This window comes from Oncorhynchus tshawytscha, linkage group LG22, assembly GCF_018296145.1.
Source record: "Oncorhynchus tshawytscha isolate Ot180627B linkage group LG22, Otsh_v2.0, whole genome shotgun sequence".
NCBI classification, from domain to species: domain Eukaryota; kingdom Metazoa; phylum Chordata; class Actinopteri; order Salmoniformes; family Salmonidae; genus Oncorhynchus; species Oncorhynchus tshawytscha.
Window position 1 is genome coordinate 14,661,649 of NC_056450.1, and position 27,932 is coordinate 14,689,580.

Below are 27,932 nucleotides of genomic sequence, written 5' to 3' on the forward strand. Positions count from 1 at the left end.
CTTGATTCTGCATCAACTCTGACCAAAAATTGTGTCGAATGTCTAAAAGTAAGTCAATAGACAACCACAGTTCAACGTATTTTTCCATCTATGCCTCCCCTGTGTTCTTTGTTGTTTGGTGAGCAGCACTGTGTTTTTCCTCTCCATATCTCAGCCTCCAGTCAAGAGACCGTTTGCGCACAGGTGGGAGATACCCGCTCTATAGGACAGCCCCCCTCCCTCAGTTCCTCAGTGGATGATGTGAGCAAGTGACATTTTGCCGTTGCGGTTCGGGACAGCAGGCGAATAGTCTCTGCAAACAGGTGTGCGGCTGCCCGAATCAGTTTCCTACGCCTTTATTCCAGCTGACAAGGAAGGGGAGAAAGCCATCGTAGTTGCGGAACCATCCTCCTCGACGCGGGACGGGAGAGGAGGGGGAAACCTGCATAATAGCTATTTTATTATTTGAAGAGCCAAACGGGTTATAAGATCGAACGCTATGGCAACAAAAAAATCATCATGCACGGATGTAACGAAAAGGAGCCGGAGTCCCGTCGTTTTAGGAGCGGAGATGTTCAGTGAATTTCAGGACTGGTGCCTCCGGACATATGGGGACTCGGGTAAAACAAAGACCGTCACCCGGCGAAAATACAACAAAATCATGCAGACACTGTTGCAAAACGAAGAGTCGGACGGCATGTATGTCGACAATAGCCACATCAATGCCAAATTCAAATTTTGGGTGAAGTCGAAAGGGTTTCAGGTCGGGAGCAACATTCTGGGAGAGCACAAGAAAGGAGCGTCAGGGAAGCCCGTCCTATATGTCCCAGTCAAGTCAACGGTAAAGTGTGTGTGTGTATGTGTGTGTGCCAAGTCAACGGTAAAGTGTGTGTGTGTTTGCGCCCGCGTGCGCGCGCATGAGACGTCCTGTTATCGTCAATGAAACCTATTAGATTTCACCACAACCACATGCACCTGTCATAACCTATTTGATTACAACTTTTCAGCGTTTGGCTTTCCCCCTTGACCCCAACCTATTCACAGAAAGCTCGGTTTGACCGACTCTCATCCTTTCAACAGAGCAGTCACACTCCCATCCCCAGCTGCCATAGCAACGCCGGTGCCTATAGAAGCAACATCGCCAGTGTGGGGTATCATTCTGTAGTCGTCTGGCAAATGACTCGTTTAATGTCCTGTCAACGGAACGCTATGCTACTAAGCACTATTTATGAGTTAATAGCCCATTCACAACATAAAAAGTATGTATTGTCCAGACTCCTGACATGTAGGACAATTGAGTGTGCGCGCATACATTGGGTGCCAGCGAGCAGTGTGCCCAAATTGTGGAGATGCCGGGGTGCTTGGTGTATCCCTTAGAGGAGGACATTGTATGGAAGGGGGAGGTGAGGGTTTATAGATTAACAAAATAATTGATCATGTTCCCCTTTACCTCGTATAATGGCCCTATAGCATAAATCCACTAAATCCCATCCGGCTTTCCAAGGGAATGGGTAAATGCGCAGCACCACACATTATTTTTTCGTTCTAATGTCTTGTACGAATTGACAAACAGTAATTTATATTGACAAGAATACAATAACTTACGTGCACATGCTAGGAAAGCAAAACTATCCACGGTGTCAATCCGCGTAGTTATGTGTGCACCCCGCAACTTTACATTGCCCAGTGCAGGATAGATTCGGATCGTTCCACAGGCACTCGTTGCTCTGGTAACCAATTCATACCTGCATAGTTCCTGCACTTGCATGCATTTTCATGACTTAGTACATTTATCCACATTCATAAAACGTTCTATTTTGATGTATGCTTATAAATAAATAAAAGTGATATATTGCATTTTGTACTATGTTGGACGTAAAACCACCGTGCGTATTTGATCCCTGTGAGGGTCTCCGGTGGGAACAAAAGAGAAGACTATCCAGCAGATGCATATAGCGGCATCCTGCCTCTATCAAAGTTAAAACCACTGCTGCTTAGAATTGACATTTGAATGATTTGACCATTATGATAAGCTCGTGCAATATAGCTTAAATGTATTACAATTTTTGTTAACCATGTGTTAATCTGAGGTGAAATTGTAAATGATTTATTTAGGTAGGCTATAGGCTACTTGGGGTTGGAAATGTAGATGGATGAATATCCTATCTGATACATTGATTATCTAGGCTGATTGACCAAAGTTGAAGAAAACACTCTTTATAGGCACCTCTTTATAGAGGTTGTGGGTGTGTTTGTTCAGTGCCAGTTGAGACGGACACCATTTTATATGATGCCTTCGGGGAATCACACCAACCCCCACCATGGTGTTGGGACAAGCTCTCCAAGGACCCTCAAGATTAGTGTGAACAATAGACTCAAATTACAAGAACAGTTTTGAATATCAGACCCGCTGAGGTGTGGTTTATTGGATTGAGGCGTGGATTATTTGATCGATCCTTCCTCAGGTGTTTTACCTGTGTTAATGTGTAGCCTTTATTTTTTCAGCTGAAATACCTAACTGCACCTGGTCCTAAAGGCTAGATAGTTTCTCATGATTAAGACTCTTGGCAGGTGCATCTAGAGTTGGAGATTTAGTTGAGTTTTTTTTTCTCTTTTGTATCTTGGATGATGGAGCGCTAAATAGCCTGTTTGTGTTTACCACAACATTTATTACGCACAGGTATTAATCTGCACTTTACTTTTCATTATGTCATATTATAGTTTTGAGATGTCTCAGTTTTCAACACTTTATCCATTCTACATTGCTTGTGGGCAAAAGCCTTTTGTTTTGACACGGCTTTATGCACAAACCCAGAAATAGCTGATGCCACTCTGTGAGGGCCAAGTTTGTAAATGTCCTTGTTCTACAGTAATAAAAGGTTAGCGCCTGGGCGGGACACTGTTTTCTACCTCTAACATGCATGTCTGAGAATAGTATGCCAATGATGTTAAAGACGCCTATATGTCATTTCTAGTTCTACTATATGGAAGGAAACTCTTCCTGAATAGTATGCACCTCTAGTTATTGATGGGACACAGCAGGGGACTCCCCCATGTCCAACCCCCACTTGTGCAAAACTAGACAACAAATAGAACAACAAAAGCAAACACAAGGCAGTCATTTCATCATTAATGAAAGTGGGAAGTGGAAAGTCAAATAGTGAAGTAGAGGTGCAATTAGATGCAAGAATGGTCAATGTGTATCAATGTGAGCGTGGAGGTGATTTGTGTGTGTGTTCTCTTGTCTGTCAGCCGGTAGTATGTCGTCTTTGACTGTTCCCTTGCTGAGTGGTAGATAGTGTATCAGTCGATTTAATGGGCATGTGCTATCAGTCCTCAGATCTCTCTCTCCCTCTTCTTCATTCTCTCACTGTCCACTTGAAGCCTATACCACTGTGCCACCCAAATATAAATGTGTACAAGATACAGAGATTGGGTACACTGTAAAGGGGTTGCCATGAATTTGACAGTCATTTACAGGCAGCTCGGTGGCAAGTCAAATTCTGTATTTCATATTACAGTACACCTACTGTAATATAAATATGGTTTCAAAGCAAGTACTGAGTAAGGATTGATTGTTTTATACTGTAAAAAAGTACACACGCACACGCACGCACACACGCACACACACACACACACACACACACACACACACACACACACACACACACACACACACACACACACACACACACACACACACACACACACACACGCACACGCACACACACACACACACACACACACACGCATACACACACACACAGAGAGTACAAAACCACAACGCCCAACACCCTCAGTGCCCCTCCTGTGTGGTGGGGGGGGCGTGTTTTCAGAGTGTGGCGTTGGGAGGCCCCTCTGCAGCTGCTCCTGGGGTGTGCCAAGTTTCACTGAGGGCGCAGGCAGGGGGGCTAAATGAGGGGGAGGTTGGTTGGGGATGGGGGCAAGGGTTGCATGGCTAGTGGTTGGTGGGCAGACAGGAACCTTTTTTCAGTTGGTGTAAACACAGAGGGAGTTATACAGGTTAGTCCAGTAGTGGAAGGAAAGAGACAGACACTGACTAAAGGGAATGGGGGTTTTAAAGAGTTTTGTAGCACGAGCCTACTGCAAACTACATTTCAGACAGCTGATGGGATTGTTTGGAATTTCTCTCTCTCTTTCCCTTTCACACACACTCTCTCTCTCTGTCTATATCCCGAGTCCTTTCTCTTGCTCTCCGTCTGTATGTCTGAGAGCCTGAGCAGTGCTTAGACAATATCAGCAGGCCTCAGTGTGGGGATGCAACCTGCTTTTGCTCTCATTATGTCCTGATTAGAGCCCAGACAGTGAGGAGGAGAATATAACAATTGATAGACCACGGCACGGTGAGATGTTCTGCAGTCATACACTACTGCAGACATGCCCACTGTAGTGGTACATTCACACGTTACCATTACTAGATTCATTGATTCATATCGGCCTGTCGTTTTTTTTTGTTTTACATTATTAATAGCAGAGATTTATTGTACACCGACAGATACTCTGCCACCGTATATAATACAGTCTAGCACCAATCTGGTTTGCACACATAATCATTTATTGAGCTATAGGTGTGCCCTCCATTTCTAAGCGGAATGTTGTGTTCATTTCTCTCTTGTTGCTGTAAATATGGCTCCGGAAAATATTAACGGATGAGAGCGGTTGCTTTTTAGTTGCCATGCCAACGGGAAACCTTTACATATCCCTATCCCTCATTCACAATCTGGATTTGGTAGGACTTTCTCACCACACACACACAGCACAGCCTCAGGTATGGGACTCCACGTGTAAGATGCTGTGGGAAGTGCTGTCATCAAAGGGCATAAAGGGTTCATTGACGTCGACAATGCTCTATGAACCTTTCTCCCTGGGAGAGCTGTAGACCCAGTGAATGGAGTATTGTAACTTGATGAAAAACAATAGGAAGGAACAGGTGAGAGGTGTGGGAGTGGTTGAGGATGTCCCGTCCGAGACAGACAGGGAACGTTTGTGTTCTGCCATCAAAATGGAGCAGGAGCGTCATCATTATTATCTGATTAATTATTCCACGTCTCCTGAGAGCTCCCCTCTGTTAGGAGGGCACGGAGTCAAAAGAATAGTGCTCCTTTCATTCAACACCATTTGCATTAATGCTAACAGTTTTGCATGGCACAACTCCAGCATAATCTAGCCTTTCTTTCTGTCCCTCCTATTCAGTCTCTGTGTGTTTGTTATGACTGTACCTAGGTTATCAGGCCTACAAATGCTAAATACCTTAACCAAAGCCACACATTTGCTCTTTACTCTCAACCTGGCAAGATTGGGGAGAATTTACCTTAATATAAAAAGCACAACAGGATATAATGTACTGTTTTAATGTTGGTTTTTCATCAACAAGGCCTCTCTTAAACCAAGTCTCCAATTCACCTACTTTTTTGGGGGATTGACTGCGTGCTGTGGTTATTTCAGTGCTTTGGCCATATGGGAGTGTCTCCAGTGCCTCCTCAACTTCATCCCTATACAGTTTATTTTACAGAGAATGAAAGATATTGCATTTGGCCCTCAGCGCCCCTTCAAATAAATTATGTGCAAGGCTCCTCTGTTTTGGATGTAGATGACACACATAGACACATTACATACAGAGAGAGATGATGCAACCACTTATTTTTGTGAATGAGGCCTCTTCTAGGACAAGAGGATTCGGTAGACCTACATATTTGAAGCCAATGTGTTCCTAGCCTTTTGGTAATATATTTGTAATGAATCTCTAATAAGATGTGCACAGAGTTTGATATTGGAGTGTGTCCTTATGCGAGTGTGTGTTTTTGTGTGAGAGAGTGAAAATGTGTATGTTACTGTGTGTGTGTGTGTCTGTACAAAGAGGGGGTCGTTGATCGTGCTGCTCTGTTTTTCCTCCCCTCAGCACCCTCTCTGTTGCCATGGAGAGACAGTTCTTTGCTCCCATAGGAGGATAAATTAACACCATTTTTAACTGGCCTGGGGGCGCCCCCTGTGTGGGAGAGTCTGAGCTCTGCTCTAGATCTCAGCACACACACACACACACACACACACACACACACACACACACACACACACACACACACACACACACACACACACACACACACACACACACACACACACACACAGCCTTACGCCTCTGTGTTAAATCTTACTACTTACTACACTCGGCTACTATCATTTTTTTTATGCTGTAGCTGGACAAATATTTAACAACCCGAACATTGTAACAGAAATAGAAAATATGTAGTAATTAAGTAGCAATAACACAAAGATGATGAAAGGCCCAGATTGCAGAACCTATGTGTAGTACATCAGGATGTTCTGTTTGGGGTGGTGACTGGAACATCAACAGAGGGATGGGGTCTGTCAGGGCCTGGATGAGTTATTGGGACTGTCACACGCTCTATCATTTAATGATCATCATGGGAGTGCGAAAGACAGAGAAAGAGAGAGAAAGAAAAGGAGAGAGAGGGGGGAGGCAGGGAACGGGACATAGGGGGAGAGCATGGCAGACCTAATGTGGATTTAATGAAGGGGTTTTATGAACTGAGGGAGAGTGAGCAAAGGAACGGGGAGAAGAAAAGAGAAAGGGGGTAATAAACGAAGGAGGCCGGCAGGAAGAGGAGAGGTTTTAATACGGGGGGCAAGGAGATGATGTTTTATACATATGTAGGAGCTTCATTTGAGCCAGTTTGCTACATCAGGAAAATAATCCTGCAGCAACAGGAAATGTGAATTATTATGTGGATTATAATTAACGGACCTTTTGTTGAGGTTGATTTTTTACAAGGGAAAAAGTCTGAAATGTCAAAGTGGGAATTGCAAACTTCAAAAGCCTTTTTAAACTGCATTGCAGGACACATCTGTATGTCCTCACTGCTGCTCCCCCCTCCTTACCCCCCTCCCTAATGAGGACACCAGGGCTTTCCCATTTATGCATCCATTATCTTGCTGATGGATTTACAAGGGGGAGATGGGACTTTAAAAGGTGACCTGTTGTTACATCTGCAATGAGATAATCTGAGTAATTAGTGCTGTTGACAAAGCCATCCGTTACCCCCGATATCCCTCTTTCGTTCTCCCGCTGTCCCTCTTTCGTTCTCCCACCGTCCCTCTTTTGTTGGGGCTCCGTCTATCTGCCACCACCACCCATAACCAACTGCGTATGATTACAGCTCTCTTCTTGTGTAGTGTTGTCTATCATACACAATATGCGTTCTATTTTATTTACACAGAGCTATACTGTATCTGCAGTATTGCTACCTGCAGTATTTGTGAAAACATACGATTGTAAACCCTGTATATATTTTAATGGCTGTGGAGCTTTACAGTGTTTGCTCTCCCTCCTCCATTGAGGATAAATTGCCCTTTCCATTTGAGATGTTTGCTGTGGTTTTCTCCCTTCCTCTGTCCACTGGCCTGTCTGTGTGACCCAGCTGCCTCCAGCCCCCCCGAACCGTCTGTGTGCAGGACCGCTCCTCTCCTCCGCTCTCTCCTTTCCCCTCAGCGACTCTCTCTCTGCTAGTGTGTGTGACTGCCAGGGGGGGTGGGGGTGGCCGGGCCGAATCAACCCCTCCAGTCTCCTAGCAACAGAGCTGTTTGGAGCGGGACAGGGAGAGAGAGAGAGAGAGAGAGAGAGAGAGAGAGAGAGAGAGAGAGAGAGAGAGAGAGAGAGAGAGAGAGAGAGCAGGGGATGGGGGTATGCTGTGGCTCGGGAGAGCAGTCCTATGGGATTAGAAAGATGGAGAAAAGGAGAAAGGGGAAGATGGAGAGAGAGAGGAAACAGGAAGAGAGACAGTTGGAGTGTTGATAGGTTTATGTGGCGATGGTGATTAGGGCTGCTGACATGTCTCCCTCCTGTAAAACACTGTGATGCTGATGAGACCACATATTTACCATTCAACAGCTGGTCTTCTCCAGCTACGCAACATACACCTTGTGGACTATGCTGAATAAACAGATCGAACATTTAAACACATAAACATGAGTGTGCCGCACACACACACACACACACACACACACACACACACACACACACACACACACACACACACACACACACACACACACACACACACACACACACACACACACACACACACACACACATACACACACACTGTGTGAATTAATGGTCAAACTACCCTTTGAGCTCATATGTTGCAAGTGAAGAGTTCTTCTGTTTATCTTCACTGGCAATCTGCAACCCTTCTAAGGCAGTGTTTCCCAATCTCGGTCATGGGCCCCCCCTGGGTGCATGTTTTGTTTTTTGCCCTAGTACTACACAGCTGATTCAAATGACCAACTCATCATCAAGCTGTGTAATGCTTGGGCAAAAACCAAAACCTCGGGCCCAGGACCGCATCTAAGGGATGCTAAATCTTTTGGACAAATGAATGGCTGGATTGAGTCTGGGTTGATTCCTGCCAAGGGTGATGGAGTCTTGTCTGCTGCACCACAGTTCACTGAAAAACAAAGAGGACATAGGAGGCAATAATAACAATATAAATCTTGTTTAGTGAGATATACAGTATGTTGTAGTGTCAGAGAGGACAATGGCAGATCTAACACTGGTAGATGTCTGGATATGTGCAGTACAAGAGTGTCCCGGGTTGGATCCTATTTGGAGTATGCTGAAAATAATGGACCTGTTCACTATTTTTGTCCTGAATAATGATGATGTCATCAGGAAAATGATACCTTACAGGAGTGATGATGATTAGGATTGTTAGTATTATTATTTCATTATCATTAGGCTATTACATCAAGAACATGCTGACAGGGAGGGAGAGTGGCTACAGAGAGAGAGGAGACGGGCCGGATTAAAACAAACCCGCTCGGTGAGCTGGTTTTAGTTGCCATGGCAACGATCATTACCTTGCACTTGGGAGAGCAGGAGCAGGGAGAATGGGGAAGAAAGAACGAACGGGACATAGGTAGAGAGAGAGGAGGAGCTAAATAAATGTCAGATAGCAGGAGCAGGATTTGAAATGTCAGAGGAGAGAAAAATGATATACAGTATAATAAAAAGAGTGAGATTCCTCATTGATGCCGGACATAACTTTCTGAAATGTGTTTCCTCCTCGAGAAACACTGAGTCCCACCTAGAACACATCCCCTGACATCTCACAACTTTTGGAATCTACATTTGTACTGTGTACCAGGGACTTAACTAGATGTATATAATATTCCGTTCTTTTGTTTCATTGACCTCAGCTTCTATTCAGGGCTGTACATCATGTACATAAACCTCAGTTCACATGTTTATTTACATAGAAGTCATTTCTTGAGGAAGTGATACACCAGATGAAATGAACACCACCACAAGAGAGAAAAACAAGGTAATACAGAATAGAGACAAATGTAACAAGGAAAAGAAAGAACTTGAGGGAGAAAGAGAGAGAAGGCCCAGTGGTGCCCCGGTGGAAGAAAGAAAGCCCATGTGGTAAGTGGGCTATTAAGCAACAAGGCCGTTGTCGTAGCGATACGAGTTCCAACTGAGTGTCACATGACCCTCTGCCCTGCACACCTGCCCAAGAGAGAGATTGTGGCCGTTTCTATGGTGACGGGGTCAGCGGCACTGGAAGCAGGGTGGATGTTGGGGGTTGGCTGTAGGAGGAGCTGTCGGCATTGTACAGTACAGGACGGGGTGTTATTTTTAAACACTGACTGCAGGGATGAGGTGGTGCTGGTGGGGACATTGAATGAAGCCGCAGCTATCTCTCCCTCTCTCCCTCTCTCCCTCTCTCTCTCTGCAGTGGAGCAATCTCAGAGTCTGTGTAACAGAGAGAGAGACTGACTCTGCAGGGATGAAGAAGCTCTGCTGAGGGGAAGCTAATCTGGCAGCTAATTCTCTGAACACAAGATGGATCGAGGCCCACTGCAGTACACTAGCCCCAGCCCCAGCAGTGATCTGGCCAGTGGGTGTGTGATGATACCCAGAGCCAGAAGCAGCAGCCTGAGCCAGTGACATCTGTCAGGAAACACTCTGTTAGGCTAGCCCGAGACGCAGCCAGTCTGTAGAGCAGGGAGCTACTTAGACACAGACAGGCAGCTAGCCCGAGACGCAGCCAGTCTGTAGAGCAGGGAGCTACTTAGACACAGACAGGTAGCTAGCATGTAGAGCAGGGAGCTACTTAGACACAGACAGGCAGCCAGCCTGTAGAGCAGGGAGCTACTTAGACACAGACAGGCAGCCAGCCTGTAGAGCAGGGAGCTACTTAGACACAGACAGGCAGCTAGCCTGTAGAGCAGGGAGCTACTTAGACACAGACAGTAGCACTGGACATCTCAGTAGAGTTGACCCTGTGGTGATTTGTCCTGGACCCTGCCTGAGCTGCTCCATATTTGTCCCTCCTGTGTGCTGATCCATATTGCTCTGCTGAATCATCATCACTGTTCTCAAAGCTGGGATAAGAAAGCCATCTTGTTAACATTCACACTACGAGCCCTGTAGCCTCAGGGGTTCAGATATTTTCAGATTTTCATGACCGTTATGTTTCGGAGATCTTTTTCCATAGAGAACTGAAACACACACACACACACACACATGCATGCACGCACAACACACCCACACGTGTACACCCCCACCCTACCCCCCACACACACAGTGTCTTCTCAGGCAGGGTATTGAATGTTTCCCTCTCTGTCTTCCAGTGTGCAGATGCAGGCTCGGCCCAGGACAGCTCGTCCCTGAAGAGGGTGGCAGTGGTGGAGGACTTCTTCGACATCATCTATGCCATGCATGTGGAGATGGGTGCCGACCCTGGTAGAGCACCTAAACACGCTGGCCAGAAGAAGACCTATAAAGCAGTAAGACTGGCACTGAGCCAACATAAACAATCAGTTCACCAATAGGCATCCTATATAGACTGTACTAAAGCATCTTTCTATTCTCTTAGAAACTGCCACATAAAATATGCCTTTTATAGACTGGCTATTTCTTATTCATAGCATCAGTAGTTACTAAGACAACCAAGCATCCTCAACAGGAGACAAAAGTATAAATGACTACCGACCTGTAGCACTCACGTCTGTAGCCATGAAGTTCTTTGAAAGGCTGGTTATGGCTCACATCAACACCATTATCCCAGAAACCCTAGACCCACTCCAATTTGCATACCGCCCCAACAGATCCACAGATGATGCAATCTCTATTGTGCTCCACACTGCCCTTTCACACCTGGACAAAAGGAACACCTATGTGAGAATGCTATTCATTGACTACAGCACAGCGTTCAACACCATAGTGCCCTCAAAGCTCATCACTAAGGACCCTGGGACTAAACATCTCCCTCTGCAACTGGATCCTAGACTTCCTGATGGGCCGCCCCCAGGTGGTAAAGGTAGGTAACAACACATCTGCCGCGCTGATCCTTAACACGGGGGCCCCTCAGGGGTGCGTGCTCAGTTCCCTCCTGTTCTCCCTGTTCACTCATGACTGCACGGCCAGGCACGACTCCAACACCATCGTTAAGTTTGCCGATGACACAACAGTTGTAGGCCTGTTTACCAACGACGATTAGACAGCCTATGGGGAGGAGGTCAGAGACCTGGCTGTGTGGTGCCAGGACAACAACCTCTCCCTTAACGTGATCAAGATAAAGAAGATCATTGTGGACTACAGGAAAAAGAGGAATGAGCATGCCCCTATTCTCATCGACGGGGCCGTAGTGGAGCAGGTTGAGAGCTTCAAGTTCCTTGATGTCCACATCACCAACCAACTAACATGGTCCAAGAACACCAAAACAGTTGTGAAGAGGGCATGACGAAACCTATTCTCCTCGGGAGACTGAAAAGATTTGGCATGGTTCCTCAGATCCTCAAAAGGTTCTACAACTGCACCATTGAGAGCATGGTTGGTTGCATCTACGCCTGGTATGGGGACTGGTTGCATCTACGCCTGGTATGCAACTGCTTGGCCTCTGACCGCAAGGCACTACAGAGGGTAGTGCATACGGCCCAGTACATCACTGGGGCCAAGCTTCCTGTCATCCAGGACCTCTATACAAGGTGGTGTCAGAGGAAGGCCCTAAAAATGGTCAAAGACTCCAGCCACCCTAGTCATCGACTGTTCTCTCTGCTACCACAGGGCTAGTGGTACCGGAGCGCCAGTCTAGGTCCAAGAGGCTTCTAAACAGCTTCTACCCCCAAGCCATAAGACAACTGATCATCTAATCAAATGGCTATCCAGACTAATTGCATTGTCACCCCCCCTCTTTTACGCTACTTTCTGTTATTATCTATGCATAAGTCACTTTAATAACTCTACCCACATGTATATATTACCTCAATTACCTCGACTAACCGGTGCCGCCACACATTGTACCGGTACCCCCTGTATATAGCCTCGCTATTGTTATTTCACTGCTGCTCTTTAATTATTTGTTACTTTATTTCTTATTTTTTAGGTATTTTTGGTAAAACTGCTTTGTTGGTTAAGGGCTTGAAAGTAAGCATTTCACTGTAAGATCTACACCTGTGTGTATTGCATTCCTAGATTATATTGTTCTATGTTGCAACTGTATTCACTCAGTGTATTTAGGATCTAGTGAGGTCTGAAGAGCCAAGTCTGTGTCTGCAGCTGGGGGGTCTTTGTCTGTGTTGTGAGACAGTTTTGTAGGGAGCATGGCAGTTAAACCCCCTGGGGACCAGGGCCATTTCCCTCTCTTGCCTCTCGCCCCTGCCCTGTAGAGAGGTCCTGTCACATCTCATAGCACGTACCCTTTTGAGAAGCACTGAGCGCCATTGGGGCAGGGGCATAATATGGAGCTGTCACCTTGGCCTTCTGGGAAGTGCAGATTCCTCTGGTCGGCCTTTCCCTCTATGCTGCCCTGGGGGAGGGGGAGAGGGGGGTGAGCTGGGCATCCCTGCTGCCTTGCCATGGTCACATGAAGGTCGCCTTGTTTAGCAGGGAAACGCCAGTGGGGGCAGAGAGGCAGAGATAAACAGAGAAGGGAGATAGAGAGGGAGAGAGAGAGGGGAATATATATGAGTCAGCTGCAGCTGAGAGAGAGAGCAGGTGAAGAAAAGGCCCCAGCTCCAGCATGGGATATCAAAGCAGAAATAAGTAGATGGTCAATTCAAACAGTCAGGATATCAGCAGCAGATGTGTGTGTGAGAAAGAGAAAGGTTTTTGGAGCATTGAGGAAGGATTCCTTCCTCACCATGCCAACCCCAGATAACACAGCATTAACATACTCACTGATCCCAGGCTTTAATAACAGTTTATACCTCCTCTACTCCTGCCCTGACCTGTGCCTTCTGACCTTTCCCCTGGCACAGATAGCGGAGACGTACGCCTTCCTGCCCAGGGAGGCAGTGACACGCTTCCTAATGAACTGTGGAGAGTGTCAGAAGAGGATGCACATCAATCCCAGCACTGCAGAGTTCAAAGGTTACTAACTGCCAAGTCAGTTTACTGGCTCCTGTTTATTAATTGACTGTATATATTTAATCAGTTATTAAAGTCTTGTTTGATAAGAAAGACTCCTTTTAATTTGACATCTATCTGAATAGCAATAATTCCTTCTAAAGCTTTATAGGGGATTATTGTTATAATGCATATCACCTTCCTACTACCTTTGTCAAAATGATGAATTGCAATGCTACTGTACATATTGACCCATTGAATTGACTGATAGTACATTTATAGCCCCATATTCATGGGGCTTCCCACACTTAACGTAGTGTCCAATCTGTCGTTTAAATATATAGTCGTGAGTCTCTGTGAATGTTTCGTAAGCCATTTTTAGGGGCAATTAAAGGTGGAGGCCATCATTAAGCCAAATGATGGAACAAAGACCCAAGAGGTCCTAAATAATGAATACAATGTTCCAATAGAAGGAGCATGGGGTCCCTCTAGTGGTCATGGTTGGGAACACAGAGGGCTTCCCATTGTTTAGGTTGCAGCATTAAAACAGCAGTTCATGACTCCAGATCTCAAGGGCCACCATGGTTGTCATTATTGCCTTTTAATCAGAGTTTGACTCTGATTAAGATCAGAGGAACCAGATCAGATGGATGGACATTCCGGTCAAAGAAAACCAATAGAAAGTGTAGGGGTGTTGCGGAGCCCAAATGGCACGTGGGAGTACTCAAAAAGCTCTTAATGCGTAGTTTGCTTTACCTGATTGTTTGTTTTGGAAATGATCTTACTGTATGAGTGTTACTGTATTCTCTGTACAGAAAATGATCGACCAACCTCCTTGGTTCCGGACCTCATTGACTACAACATGCCACTGACTGCCACCTACCTGAAACAGATGAAACTACAGTGCATGACTGCCAATGAGCGGGTAAGGCATACAGTGTGTGTGTGAGGGGGGTGGGGGCTGGGGGTGATGGAGGGGGAACATTTGTAATGTTTCCATATGCGAGTTTATCTTCTTTGTCTAGAACTTTGTATTCAGCACAGGGCCTAGCAGGATCTACTAGAAATATAACATCAAGTGCCATGAAAAAAAAGATGGAGGGGTGAGGACAATGTTATGGTCAACCAACTATCTAAACACAGCAAGGGAGGCAGCAGATTCACCAATTAGAATCTAAAGACACTGACAGGATTTGATTATATGCCACTGTAGGCTGCTGTAGACTGCTGTAGGCTGCTGTAGGTTACTGTAGGCTGCTGTAGGCTTCTGTAGGCTGCTGTAGGCTACTGTAGGCTGCTGTAGGCCACTGTAGTTTACTGTATCGTGAGAGTGACACCAGAGACAACACTCTGCCTCATTCTACTCCCACACTGGACTTCGTACGCACACCCGCGCGGTAGGATTGTATGGAAATCACCGTTGTTGATCCTAGACGTTTACACTTCACAATAACAGCACATACAGTTGACTGGGGCAGCTCCAGCAGGGTAGAAATTTGACGAACTGAGTTGTTCGAAAGGTGGCATCCAATGACAGTGCCACGTTGTAAGTCACTGAGCTCTTCATTAAAGCCATTCTACTGACAATGTTTGTCTATGGCGATTGCATGGTGGTGCGCTTGATTTTACACACCTGTCAGCAACGGTTGCAGCTGAAATAGCCAAATCCACTAATTTGAAAGGGTGTTCACATACCTTTGTATATATAGTGTATTTTGAAGATATTGCCATGATACAGCTCAGTCAGTTCCGTTTGGAATGAATCTCACCTTTGCTTGCCCAGTTGACATTGTGGCTGCAGGACATGGTAGCCTATGTCATCAATGATGTCACTTTTCACAGCTTTCAAGTCGGAGATTGTGCACGTTGTTTATTCATGCATAAATGCCTAAATTAATTAGACATGCATGTGCGTGTGTAAGAGAGAGAGAGCGAGAGAATAAAAAACAGCAACAGAAAGAGTGGTGGAGAGTTCTTGCAGAGGGCCCTTCTAATGTGCTGGTCATTGTGTTCCAAACACTATTGGAAGTTTGGGAGGGTGGTTAACATAGAACAGAATAGGGTATTCTATTTATTTACATCCCATGTTTCTGCCTGCCGCTTCAGGTCTCCCTCATCCTTTATCACTCTCCAACTCACCCCTTTCTAGCTGTCTCTGCCTCTCTCCTCTTCTCTCTCCCCCTTTCTCACCCTCTATCTCTCTATCTCTCTACCCTCTCTATCTTTCCTCCCCTCTCTATCTCTCCTCCCCTCTCTATCTCTCTCCCCTCTCTATTTTTCCTCCCCTCTCTATCTCTCCTCCCTTCTCTATCTCTCCTCCCCTCTCTCTCTCTCTCTCTCTCTCTCTCTTTCCTCCCCTCTCTCTCCTCCCCTCTCTCTCTTTATTACACCATGCATCACTTGGTACCTAATAGAGCCTTCAGTAAGTGCCTCAGCCCTCTACAGAACCCTCAGAGGAGTGTGTCGTGTTTCCTCCGGAGGGTATCAGTTCTTGGCTCTTACTGTACTGTACTATACTGTACTGTTCTGTTCTGTATGTGGGGCCAACTGTGTTCTCATACGTTCATGATAGATGCAAGGTATTAGCCAGTGTATTCATAATAAGCTAACCCCATCTGCAACACCCCTGGTCTGGCAAGAGCAGTAGATGCTATTTTGTCATGCACACTGTAAAACCGGATAAGTTCTGGCTACTCAAACATTTTGAGAAAACCGATTACCTAAAAAAATGTAAGAAAATAAACTTAAATAGAGCAAGTCAGCAGTACTACCTTCAAATGCATACAAATGCAGATTTCTTGAGTAAGGTATACTTACATTTAAGGCCCCCAGTAAAGCCATGTCTCTAATAATTTCCCATTGCATTTTCAATTGAATTGTAGAGTTACCACCCATGACTATTTGTTAGTGACAGGGACATGGTTGTTGAATTCTTTCATGTTCAGTCCTGTGGCCTTCACGAGGTGAGTTCCTAGGCAAATATTATCATTATAATTGCACCATTACATACATAATAAGGCCTTATACAGTGGCCTGAAACTCACATCAGGCCTGCAAGTAGGGTTGCAAAATACTATAACATTCCCCCTCAAAATTCCAGTAATCTTCCATCTAGGATTTATGGAAAACATTGGAAATTTACCAGACTTTTACAACCCTAACTGTAAATCAAATTATGCTGGCTTGCGAAGTGATTTGTAATTCCTATTGGAATCTAGCCAGTTTTAGGCTATCAAACACTTGAAATTGGTATTCACCCACAACCTGCATTCATAATGACTGCCAGGGTTAAGAACAGTGGGAGAAAAATACCTAAGCCATTTAAACTGGAACAACCATTTCAGTAGCGGGTGCAAAAATTCAATGATTGGATTAGATTATTAAAAAAAACATGTATCTTGTGTAGCCTAACATTTAATCAAACAATCACCCAATGTACATGCAAAAACACAGCTATTAAAAATAATTCAAAAAAAATCTACCTGCAGTAGAGCATGCTGGGAAAAAAAAGTTAATTTGTTATCATATCTTAAAACAATTTAGTTGGTGTGACTTGTCATTTAGTTTTGAGTCAGTACCACATAAACATTTTAAGTTATAATAACTTTTCATTAACTTTGAGTACAACTTACTAGAAGTATTGAGTTAAAAAATGCCTTGGGGTTTACAGTGCACATAAACCAGGCCTCCTTTGTAAGTAGATTATTTACCAAAGTCAGGGCAGAACAGCAGAATTTTCCACCTTGCCTGCTAGGAGAATCAAACCAGCAAACTTTCGGTTATTGGCCCAAACCTCTTAATTAACTGCTAGGCTACTCCTGAACACTCCTGGCTGTGTTCCATTAGATTGAACAAGTTTGCGGTTTCTACTTTCCACAGTTATAAATAACAGAGCTTCAAGACACATTATTTAATAAGGAGATTTCCTCAGGAGAAAATGGCATTGCCTAAACTTGGACTGAATGTGGACTGTGCTTTCCATACTCTTATTATGCGTGTTTAACACATGTCCTGACTGCTAGCTCAAATGAAACGTGGCAAAGGGGAAGCTTTTTGGTCTAGCCTTCGTCTTCCTGAGTGAGAGTGATTTACCTCGTGCAGTCTACTGCTCTCTTCAGCAGCCTATTCAGTTTTCCTAGACTTCTCATCAGGGACGAAATCGTAGCTTGATAAGTGTCTCAATCTTCCTATTTCTCTGTCTCTCGCTCTCCTCAGGATGACAGTTCGGTGAGCAGTGAGGACATGGATATGACTGAGCCCACGTGGGTCTCTGCTGAGCGCCCCCCTGTCCCTGAGCTCAGTCCCCCCAATGGAGAGAATGTACAAAGCCCACAGACCACACTCAAAGAGGAGGACGGTAAACTGCTGGGGGGGGGGGCAGATACTCACAGTATAGGCAGCAACATGTGTTGTTATTAATGTACTAATCAAACCAACTCCCCCTTCATGTAGAGTGTTTCAGTACCCCAACCCAACCTTAATCCCTAATGCCTAAGGGCCCCCCCACCCCCACCTCCATCCATGACTACCTCATGAAGGGAAAGTGGACATCCACTATAGATAACCGGTTATCAGTTTGTACTGAATAGTGTATTCCAAGAAAAAGTCACAGATTTTGCACTGGCTGGATTCTTAGTAGTCAACACAATGGAAAAAAGACATACGAGGCCTCACAGACTCAGCACAACAATGGAAATCCCTGTGAGTGGGGCCTTTTAGATTTGAGTGGAGGAAAGGGAGACTTTGATGGTCCCCCCTGCCTTAGGGAAAAGGCGAGGGTTAGAGTGGTAGAAATCAGCTGTCTTTGTGGTTTAACAGCATACCCCCAACAGTGTTATTGTCACACATCAATACAGTTCCCTCATACTTCACATGCCAGCCTTGTGAGGGTCTGTTTCCGCCCCTTCAACTCTTCCCCATCACGTCCTCCCCCACAATCCCATCATGTTCTCCCCCTCCTCCCTTCCTCCCTCCCTCCCCATCTCCATCCTTCCCCCGTTTGAAACCTCCATCATAACTCAAGCGTGCACTGCAAAAGCACCCCCTATTAGTTTGACAGCTGACCCCAATACCCCCCTCTTCTTATACAAACACTCTGACAGCTGACCCAAACAAAAACATGTACACATTTACTCCATCAAAAACAACAGCCACACAGCGCATCCTCTCAACACACCAACCTAGCTTGGACCATTAGTAAAAACTCTATTGGCAGGATTTGTCTGTTTGCATTTTCATTCAAAATGGTGTAATGGTGAGATTTTTTTAAATGAATGGTAATCTCTGGATTTGTTGAGACTCAATTGAGTTAAACATAAATCTGTAAATCATTATACTACCTTGCGTTGCTGGGAATAGGTGCAGTGGTGTTTCCATCAGTGGTGTTCCATCAGTGGATTTTACATCAGTGGTGTTTCCATCAGTGGTTATTCCATCAGTGGTGTTTCCATCAGTGGTGTTTCCATCAGTGGTGTTTCCATCAGTGGATTTTACATCAGTGGTGTTTCCATCAGTCTTGTGTCCATCTAGTGGATTTTCCATCAGTGGTGTTTCCATCAGTGGTGTTTCCATCAGTGGATTTTCCATCAGTGGTGTTTCCATCAGTGGATTTTCCATCAGTGGTGTTTCCATCAGTGGATTTTCCATCAGTGGTGTTTCCATCAGTGGATTTTACATCAGTTGTGTTTCCATCAGTGGTGTTTCCATCAGTGGTGTTTCCATCAGTGGATTTTACATCAGTGGTGTTTCCATCCGTGGTGTTTCCATCAGTCTTGTGTCCATCAGTGGATTTTACATCAGTGGTGTTTCCATCCGTGGTGTTTCCATCAGTGTTTCCATCTCTTTACCGTTTCTCTCTCTCCTGCTCTCTCTGACAGATGATGACTCCTCTGAGAGTGGCAGCGGCCACGGTCTGCCAGCCCTGACCCCTCCAGAGGCGATGGTTGTGGGCGCTGTCCCTCCAGATGGATTGGCACCGTACAGAGAGGTGACTGAGAATGGGGTCAGTGCTCCCCTGGACTTCAGCACCACCACCTCCTCCTCTTCCTCCTCAGAGGACCAGCAACCAGTCAATCTGACCGACAGATTGCTGCCTTTGGGGAGCCCAGTTGGGACGCCCTACCCAACTGACTCCACCAGGAAGTGCCCCGGGAATCCAGACTACGGCAACAAGGTAAGGATAGCGAAGGTTTTTGAATATTGTCTTTTGATAGGGAACTTGAACATTGCTTTGTGTCCTCAACTGTTTCTTCAATAGTGATGTGTGTGTGTGTCTATGTGTGTATGTGTATGTGTGTTTGTCTTTGTGTGTGTTTGTGTTTAGTCTCCTCAGTACAGCTCCGGAAGCTATGACTCAGTGAAGACTGAACTGAGCATGAGCGCTGAGGACTTGACCTCTGGGCGTGCTCAGATCATTGATGATGATGATGACGATCACGACGACCATGACGACAGTGACAAGATCACTGATGCAGAGGGAATGGACCCAGAGAGGCTGAAAGCCTTCAATGTAAGAGTCCCATCACAACTGTCACTTGTAAATATAGACTTCAATGGTTGTATTACTTAGCAATTGGCCTTTATGCAATGCAATTGGTCTTTATGCAACCCAAATATCAACAAAGAAGTCATGTTTGCTCTTTTTCTAAAGAATATGAATGTCAGAGTTAAAATGTGAAATGACATGCTTCAAATCTTTGGTATTCAGTATATCTTCTCTCTTCTCTCCCCCCTCTTTATCCCTTCTCTTTTTCTTTCCACCCTATTTCATGCTCCACCGCCCTGGCTGCTCCCCCTTTCTGCTTTGGCTCTTTTTCCCCGTTTACACCTCCCTCTCCTGCTTCCCCCTACTCTACACCCCCATCCTCTCTCTACCCTTTACACCCCCATCCTCCCATCTCCCGTATAAACTCCCTCTTCTCCCTCTCCTCCCCTCTACACCCCCATCCTCTCTTGTCTCCCTTATAAACTCCCTCTTCTCCCTCTCCTCCCCTCTACACCCCCATCCTCCCATCTCCCTTATCAACTCCCTCTTCTCCCTCTCCTCCCCTCTACACCCCCATCCTCTCTTGTCTCCCTTATAAACTCTCTCTTCCCCGTCTCCTCCCCTCTACACCCCAACCCCCCTCTCTCCTCCCTTCCCCCTCCATCTCTGCCTTCTCAGATGTTTGTTCGTCTGTTTGTGGATGAGAACCTGGACCGCATGGTGCCCATCTCCAAACAGCCCAAGGAGAAGATCCAGGCCATCATCGAGTCATGCAGCCGACAGTTCCCTGAGTTCCAGGAGCGCTCCCGCAAGCGCATCCGCACCTACCTCAAGTCCTGCCGCCGTTTGAAGAAGGTTGGTTTTGAGGTAGGCACTGTTCCCCTCCACATTCTGATTGTTTTTCGAGACTTGGACGGCCAGGATTTGTAGAAAGCTATGCTTTTTTTAAATCTGCCACAATGTACACGTTTCATGAACATGCATAAATGTTCACTAAATTCACTCGCACTGTAATGTTCTAATGCACACCCTTAACACTGTCTCTGTTTTGTCTGTGCTGTCAGACACGGCCCACACCTCCCCACCTCACCTCTGCCATGGCAGAGAACATTCTTGCTGCCGCTTGTGAAAGTGAGACACGCAATGCTGCCAAGAGGATGCGACTAGATGTCTATCAAGGCCCTGTGAGTGTGTGTTCGCAGCAAGTGTGTATTCGTTCATTAATGTGATTTTCGAGTGTATTCATTTGTGTGTTTGTTTATCCACGACAGTAGAAAAAGAGTGTGTTATTATGGAATATTTACAGAAAAGTTTTTATTTTAATAAAAAAAAAAAAAGATTTTACATTTATTTAAGCAGGTAGGCCAGTTGAGAACAAGATCTCACTACTGCGACCTGGCCAAGATAAAGCAAAGCAGTGTGACACAAACAACACAGAGTTACACATGGGATAAACAAACGTACAGTCAAAAACACAATCGAAAAATCTATATACAGTGTGCGGAAATGTAGTAAGATTAGGGAGGTAAGGCAATAAATAGGCCATAGGGGCCAAATAATTACAATTTACAGAAAAGTTGGTAACATCACTAGCAGTATGTGCAGTACAGATGTTCTATCTTAACTTGACCAGTTTCTCACAGCAGGAATATAATCCTGCTGCAACAGGAAATGTGAATTATTATTTGGATTATAATTTAATGGACATTTTTGTAGGGTTTGATCATTTTTTGTTGTTAGAATACATAAAGTCAGACATTTTAAAGTAGACATTAGAAACTTTAGAAGCCTTTTTAAACCACGAGTACACTACAATTTGCACATTCTCTGCGACAACAGAGTGAACAAATTAAGATAGTACATCTGTAAGTAGCTACAGTATATTCATTTACTGTGTATCTTGCTAATACTTTACATGTTCAAATTTCTATGTTCTTCTTCCTGTAAGTACAGTGTAATAACTATTGTAACTACTCCCCTAGGAGGAACTTGCTACTGTTGATAAGAACGGCTCCAGGGACCCAGCCTCAGGGGCCCCCTCAGGCTTCTCCCTGGCTGCCTCAGCCTACTCCCAGTCCCAAAACCAAGACCCAGTCTACACCAACGGTACCAACGGAGGCCTCAACTACAGCTTCCACAGTTACGGGGCAATCGGCAACAACCTGCCGACCACCGGTGCCACCACACAGACCAATGGTAATTAGCTTTAACCCAATTCCTATATTCCTAGACCTAGAGTCAATGGGAATGTGTTTGTCCATGTGTGTTTGTATGTGCCTGTATCTATATTAGTGTGATTAATTATTGCCTATAATGTATATCAATAATGTTACATTTTCTATAGACCCTGTGTATATCAATAATCTTGTGCTTTCTTTACTGTATGGGGTAATCACATTTACAGTAAACCATCATTTCTCTCTCCAGGTCCCACTGATCTCAGTATGAAGTCTGTGGCTCCCACCTCCTCCTCTTCCTCCAGTTCTAACAGTCACGGTGGTCAGGGTGGAGGCGGGGGAGGAGCCTCGGCTCAGCTCAGCCCCCCTGAGGTCACAGCGGTGCGGCAGCTCATCGCCGGGTATCGAGAGTCTGCCGCCTTCCTGCTCCGCTCCGCAGATGAGCTGGAAAACCTAATCCTGCAGCATAACTGAAACAGAACCAGGCCCGACCGGGCCGAACCGGGCCGTCTCCACCAGACTCTCCGTCTGCACTATCACCCTCAGTCACACACAGTCAGACATCTATACACTCAACTGAATAAAGAGTCAAAGTAAAGAATAAGAGTAAAACTGCATTGCACAATTGGGCCATATACAGCAGATGGTAGATATATGGTACACGTTCACAGTTTATATATCACAGGAGCAGAAACAATTAAAAGAAGAATACAATCCATAATTTCACACTGATCTTAGTGCCCAGTAAACTTCTGCCATTCCCATAACAAACCTACACCCTACCCACTTCATCCATTCCCCAGAAACACCCCGAAGTCACCTCCTTCAGTGGGATGCTCTTTTCTAAGCTCTGAGGTAATTGTCAAACATGTTTTGCTGCTTCAGATTTGACCTTCTGTAACTGATCTGTTCATCTCAGCAGTAGTTTTTAAAGTTTGAAGATGTAGGTATGCAAACAGGGATGCTAAATCTGTAGGGTAAAGCACTGTAATGTTTCCAAGCCTATAGGCTTTGGCTCGTAGGCGAAAGGTTACTGCTTCTGGGAAAAGTGTGGAACAAGGTGCAATATGGAAGATAATCAGTAAATGTGCATGCGTGGATATACCATTTTGGCAAGTCAAGCCAATATCCACATAGTCATGATGGCTTTTTGTGAGACTTTGTGCAAAAGGAGGTCTTCTCGTGGTACCTCTACCTCCTCCCCATACTTTCAGTCTCAGTGTGATGAGCTAAACTGAAAAACAAACATCCCATACTTTGTGAGGCTCCACTGGGAGCAGAAACGTTAGTTGTCAATCAGGAATGCTGTGTAAATGGAAGGGGGAATGAAAGAAATAATATCCCATGGCAGCACTGTAGCTTCATTGTTCTTTGTTTTGAACGTTGCTCTTCTTTGTCTCTAATATAACTGAAGCCTTTCATTGAATGGCACCAATCAGACAAATGTGAATAGGACACGGAATGATCTGAAACATGAGAATATTTCCTAGTCCAATTGTAAGAGTTTTGTAAGAGTTTGTGTTGTTTTAAGGTCAGTGAGATATGAACAGCACGTGGTTGCGTACGAACTTTGTCTCGTGAACGTCACGTGGTCGTGACATGGAATTGTATGAGGAATGCATTGCGCTCCTTGTAACAGCTGTTGGCCTGCTATAGAAAAAGATTTCCCTCCAAATCCCACCATATCCTCTCTGCCTCAACTCCTCTTTCCTACCCGTCTTTGCATTTCTCATCAACAGACGTTGCGCTTTCAAACACAACACTGTTTTTAAAAAAAAAGTAGCAAAAGACAATCTTGAAAATGTGTGATCGCGTCACAGTTTACCCTCACAATCTCTTGCTATGGTGTGTGCGATGTACGTGGGGGGCAGCGCAGAGTACCGCAGCCATAAGCAGAGCACATCCTTTCTCTAAACAGATACACAGACAGGCCAGTCAGTGGAGCACTCAGCACTAAGAAATGTGTTGTAAGAATTCTATTTATCTACTTTTGTTATTGTTGTTGAACGTTAGCATTACCGTGTGTTGTTTTTTTGATTTCTGTTTGTTGTGTGAAGTGATGTGGAGTGGCCCGTTTCAACGCTCTTTTGTACAAGACATTGTAAACCAGTTTGCTCTGTAAACGTAACATTCGAAAACAAAGAAAACAATTATTTCACGCAATCAACCTGGTCAGCACCTTATGGATTTGTCAGATAATTCATACCAGAGAGGAATATATTTCAGTGTCATTTATCATAAACGATTGAAGTCAGCAGCACATATATCAACTAAACTGCTGGGATGATCAATCCAAGAACCGGTCAGTCTATGTTTAAAATGACATGCACAGAATAATCTGTAATTTATTCATGGTCACCATCCATGACATAATTGGTCTGCTTTATTCTATTTCAAATGTATAATCTATTGCAAGTTTGGAAGCACTTTACAGCTCAGGATGAAATAACATGGTACATATTTGTAACCAGACGTTGTTACAGAACATCATACTTGATTCATAAATTCAACTGACACATTTAAGCGAAACGTGCTTGACAATGGGATGGTGATGGTGGTACATGATGAGAGCTGATATGAGTGTGTGTTTTGCTTTTCATTTTGGTTGTCTGTATCGTTTTAAATGTAGATATTTTTGTCCACTCAACTGATAATTGTATGCAGGGGTGCAACTTTCACTGGGGATGGGGACACATTCTGAAATTGCATTTTTGCCCCCCTCACAGTTTTATCATTGGAATGTGACACAAAATGAGGCAACGGTATGCTTTAGGACCATGAGGATGCCTCTGAGTGTTCGGGTAGACTGTTTGGAGTGTTTATCCAACTGGATTTGAAAAAAAAAACATATGTCCACCCACTTCTAAAACCAAAGTTGCGCCCCTGATCGTATGGATAATTTGATGTGGAACACATAAGCACTCTTAAAATGCACAATACTGGGTTATAAAGTTTATGGCAAGGCTCAAGCCAGACTCATCCAATCTCATTGTTTTAAAAACTAAATTACTTCAATCTGAATTTTTACTAGCAACACAAGTAAAGTACTGCTTTAAAAAGCTCATTATATTTTGCACATATCAGACTTCCGAAATTGTATTTTAGCTACACTATTCAGGCTTTACAAACTGTTATTTTGAAAAATCAAGGAAGGCTCAGGCGTCCACACATTTGAACTCAGTTAATTTGGATAGACTCCTTTGGATAGACTTTATCAATCAACTTGATCGCTACCTGGGGCTCTGTCCCAATACTCTTAAATGTCTTCCGTGTCTCCTCCACCTCCATTTGCCCCTTGTCTACTTTTGGCCAGCCATCATTTCCAACAGCCATCAGGAAACTACTATCTACACTTCATTATTTTACTGATACCAGGTTGATCTTAATTCTATTCATATCCACGTTTAACTAATGCATCACTTTGCTTTTTGTGTTCAAAAAAAGGAAAAGATAACTTTCTCTTCATAATTTGTCTTAAGACTACGAGCTACATTTGATGTGTGCTGCAGCTACTGTGACCAATGAAAACACAACCATTTGTAGACACATTTTAGTGGCCAGTGGGATTTCTCTTTGCATAGGCAGGACAATGTAATGTATAGATGTTTGATTTAAAAAAAAAAAAACTGAGCGTAAAAGCCCTAGTAGCTTGTGCATTGCTGATGTGGTCAGATGTTTGTATAACTGTTCAAAGGGCTGTAAAAGAAACATTTGAAATCTAAATCGTTTTTCTGTGGGGTACAGCACTGTTCCAGAAAAATCTACTCCGTTTCAACCCTTGCCTGTTTTAACTTATCAGTTGGTGGTGCTTTGTAAAAACGTATATTGTTCTTGATATTACTTTCTTTGTTACTTCTCCTGCATTGGCCAGAGACTGCAGTTCTGTGCGGGGTTGTAATTTCCTGTATACCAATGTGACGCTTTGTATTTTTTCCTTCTTGTTTTTTGGACTCAGTGAAAGTGTGATGTTTACATGTACAGATTTTTCAAAAGACTTTTACTTTTCGTCCATGTTACTTTCTCACCCTACCCCGCCCGTTTATATTTACTCAGACATGTCTTTAGTGCATTGCATCAAATGCAGACAGGTGTGACTGCTTTGAATGGTGGTCAGATCAGATGACATTCACATGGCCAAAGTGAGGATAGACTAAGACAACCAGGATGGGGTTGATATCTGATGATGGCTGATAGCCCTATAGGGATTCTGGAGTGAGAGGGAGTGTCACGCCAGTTCAAAGTGCACCATGAATAGCCTACCTCTGTCTGAGATTTATCAGTAGCATAATGATACACGGATCCCCCACTGAAGGATTTCAGATAACCTACCAGTTTTCCCCCTGCTGAATAGCCCTCTTTAACATGCTGATAGCAGCTCATAGCACCTGGTGCGCAATTGATTCATTAGCATTTAACTCAATTACTGAGAAACACAAAACATTGAATAATAGAACATGTGTGCAGTAGTTGGAACATAGTGGCAGGCAATCATTTTACAATGATTCTATTGTGATCACATTCCCTGGTTGTTATAAGGAACACTTTGCCCTTTCGTAACAGCTCCTCGGTGATGTGATGTAAAAGCCATTCCCCCTCTCCTGGTCCTCAAGGGGGAACACAGGAACCTCAGGAAACGCTGAATCTCTGAGTTTATTTTTTATCCATTATGATCTTTGCTGATGACAGCAGAGACTCTCTACCTATTACCATGACATTTATATGAAACGTGTATCATTGTTTTGTACATTAATCATTGTGATCTAAAAGTGGAGCTTTTTCCAGTACCTGTGACTGAATATTTAGATTTTTTTGAAAAGTGTTTATAGGTATAAATATTTATTGATATATGTGAAGCGACTAAAAAGACAAAAGAAAAGGCAGAAAAATTGTCGTTTGTTTCATGCAAAGCCGCCCAGACAGGATATTCTCTGCCTCTGACATATCACTATTGATGAGGGACTTGTGTTTGTTTTGAAATAGCGCTTTTTTCTCAGTGTAACGTCAACGCTACGGTAAAAAATGTTGGTTACCAACAGCAGCATTGCAAGGCTCTCTTCTGAGATGTCAGTAACTGAATAAAACAGTGTGATGCGCTATCAAACCCGAAACTTGGCTACTTGAATTGCTTTCTTTGATTGGGGGTGGAGAGCAGAGAATGTATGGGAGAGATGGAGTAGCCTTGTGGATAGACGTGCTCCACAAGCTCTTCTCTGTTGCCATGGTGCCTCTTCAGTCTCTTTGTGCCAATATATATTCACAGAATGACCAGGATACGGATGCAGTAGTACATAATCATGTTCAATGTCACTATCTGAGCTGCTGCACCTCTTAAATGTGTCTATATCCACAGTGTCCAACACAGTTATAAAGATATGTCCATACTCTGTCACATTTTTACCTTTGCCTTGCCAATCACTTCTTTTTTTTAAATGAGCTAGTGTACGCTGTACAAAGACTCCTCCCAAGTCCTCGAATATGTCTAGAGTGTGCAGTACTCTCCCTGTCACGCTGATGACACAGAGAGAAGAATGCATTTTCAGTTTATCAGGCTCAAGCAGCTAGTAGAATGATGATGTCATAAGATGCAAGCCCATCGAACAACACTTGAGAACAAGGGAACAGAGTAAATATCTGTTTTCTTAGGGGGTCTTTGGACAGTGTACCGCTATGTAAAAGACTACAGTGACAGCCTAAGTCCACAAGAGATCAGCAACGAGCCAGAAAGCAGCAGCATGGAGATTGCAAGCAGCCGGCCAGTTAAACTTCAGCAATCAACCAATAACATTCACAGGGGAGCAGCATAGGACCACGGCTAGCTGACAGTAACAGAGCTGACTGCAAAACTGTGGGATTTTCTATGGGCTTAATGTATGTTAAAGGTGTTGTTTATGCCCATACT

At 44.3% G+C, this 27,932-nt stretch overlaps 1 protein-coding gene across 1 annotated transcript; it reads left to right on the forward strand.

The window, feature by feature from the left end:
- On the forward strand, positions 1–27,141 carry LOC112221883 (nucleolar protein 4-like). Its single transcript, XM_042303814.1, has 11 exons — positions 1–820; positions 10,657–10,812; positions 13,285–13,396; positions 14,188–14,297; positions 17,588–17,729; positions 19,249–19,544; positions 19,695–19,880; positions 20,535–20,723; positions 20,921–21,040; positions 21,839–22,052; positions 22,284–27,141. Exons 1-11 carry the CDS (start codon positions 479–481, stop codon positions 22,505–22,507), a joined length of 2,091 nt encoding a protein of 696 aa, XP_042159748.1. The 5' UTR covers positions 1–478; the 3' UTR covers positions 22,508–27,141.
- The last annotated feature ends 791 nt before the right edge of the window (positions 27,142–27,932 follow it).

Bases quoted from the DNA above. Each gene is read 5' to 3' on its own strand.
- LOC112221883 (XM_042303814.1), top strand. From the start codon at position 479: ATGGCAACAAAAAAATCATCATGCACGGATGTAACGAAAAGGAGCCGG. The intron at 13,397-14,187 runs GTTACTAACTGC...TTCTCTGTACAG, and splicing joins CAGCACTGCAGAGTTCAAAG to AAAATGATCGACCAACCTCC. The intron at 20,724-20,920 runs GTAGGCACTGTT...CTGTGCTGTCAG, and splicing joins TGAAGAAGGTTGGTTTTGAG to ACACGGCCCACACCTCCCCA.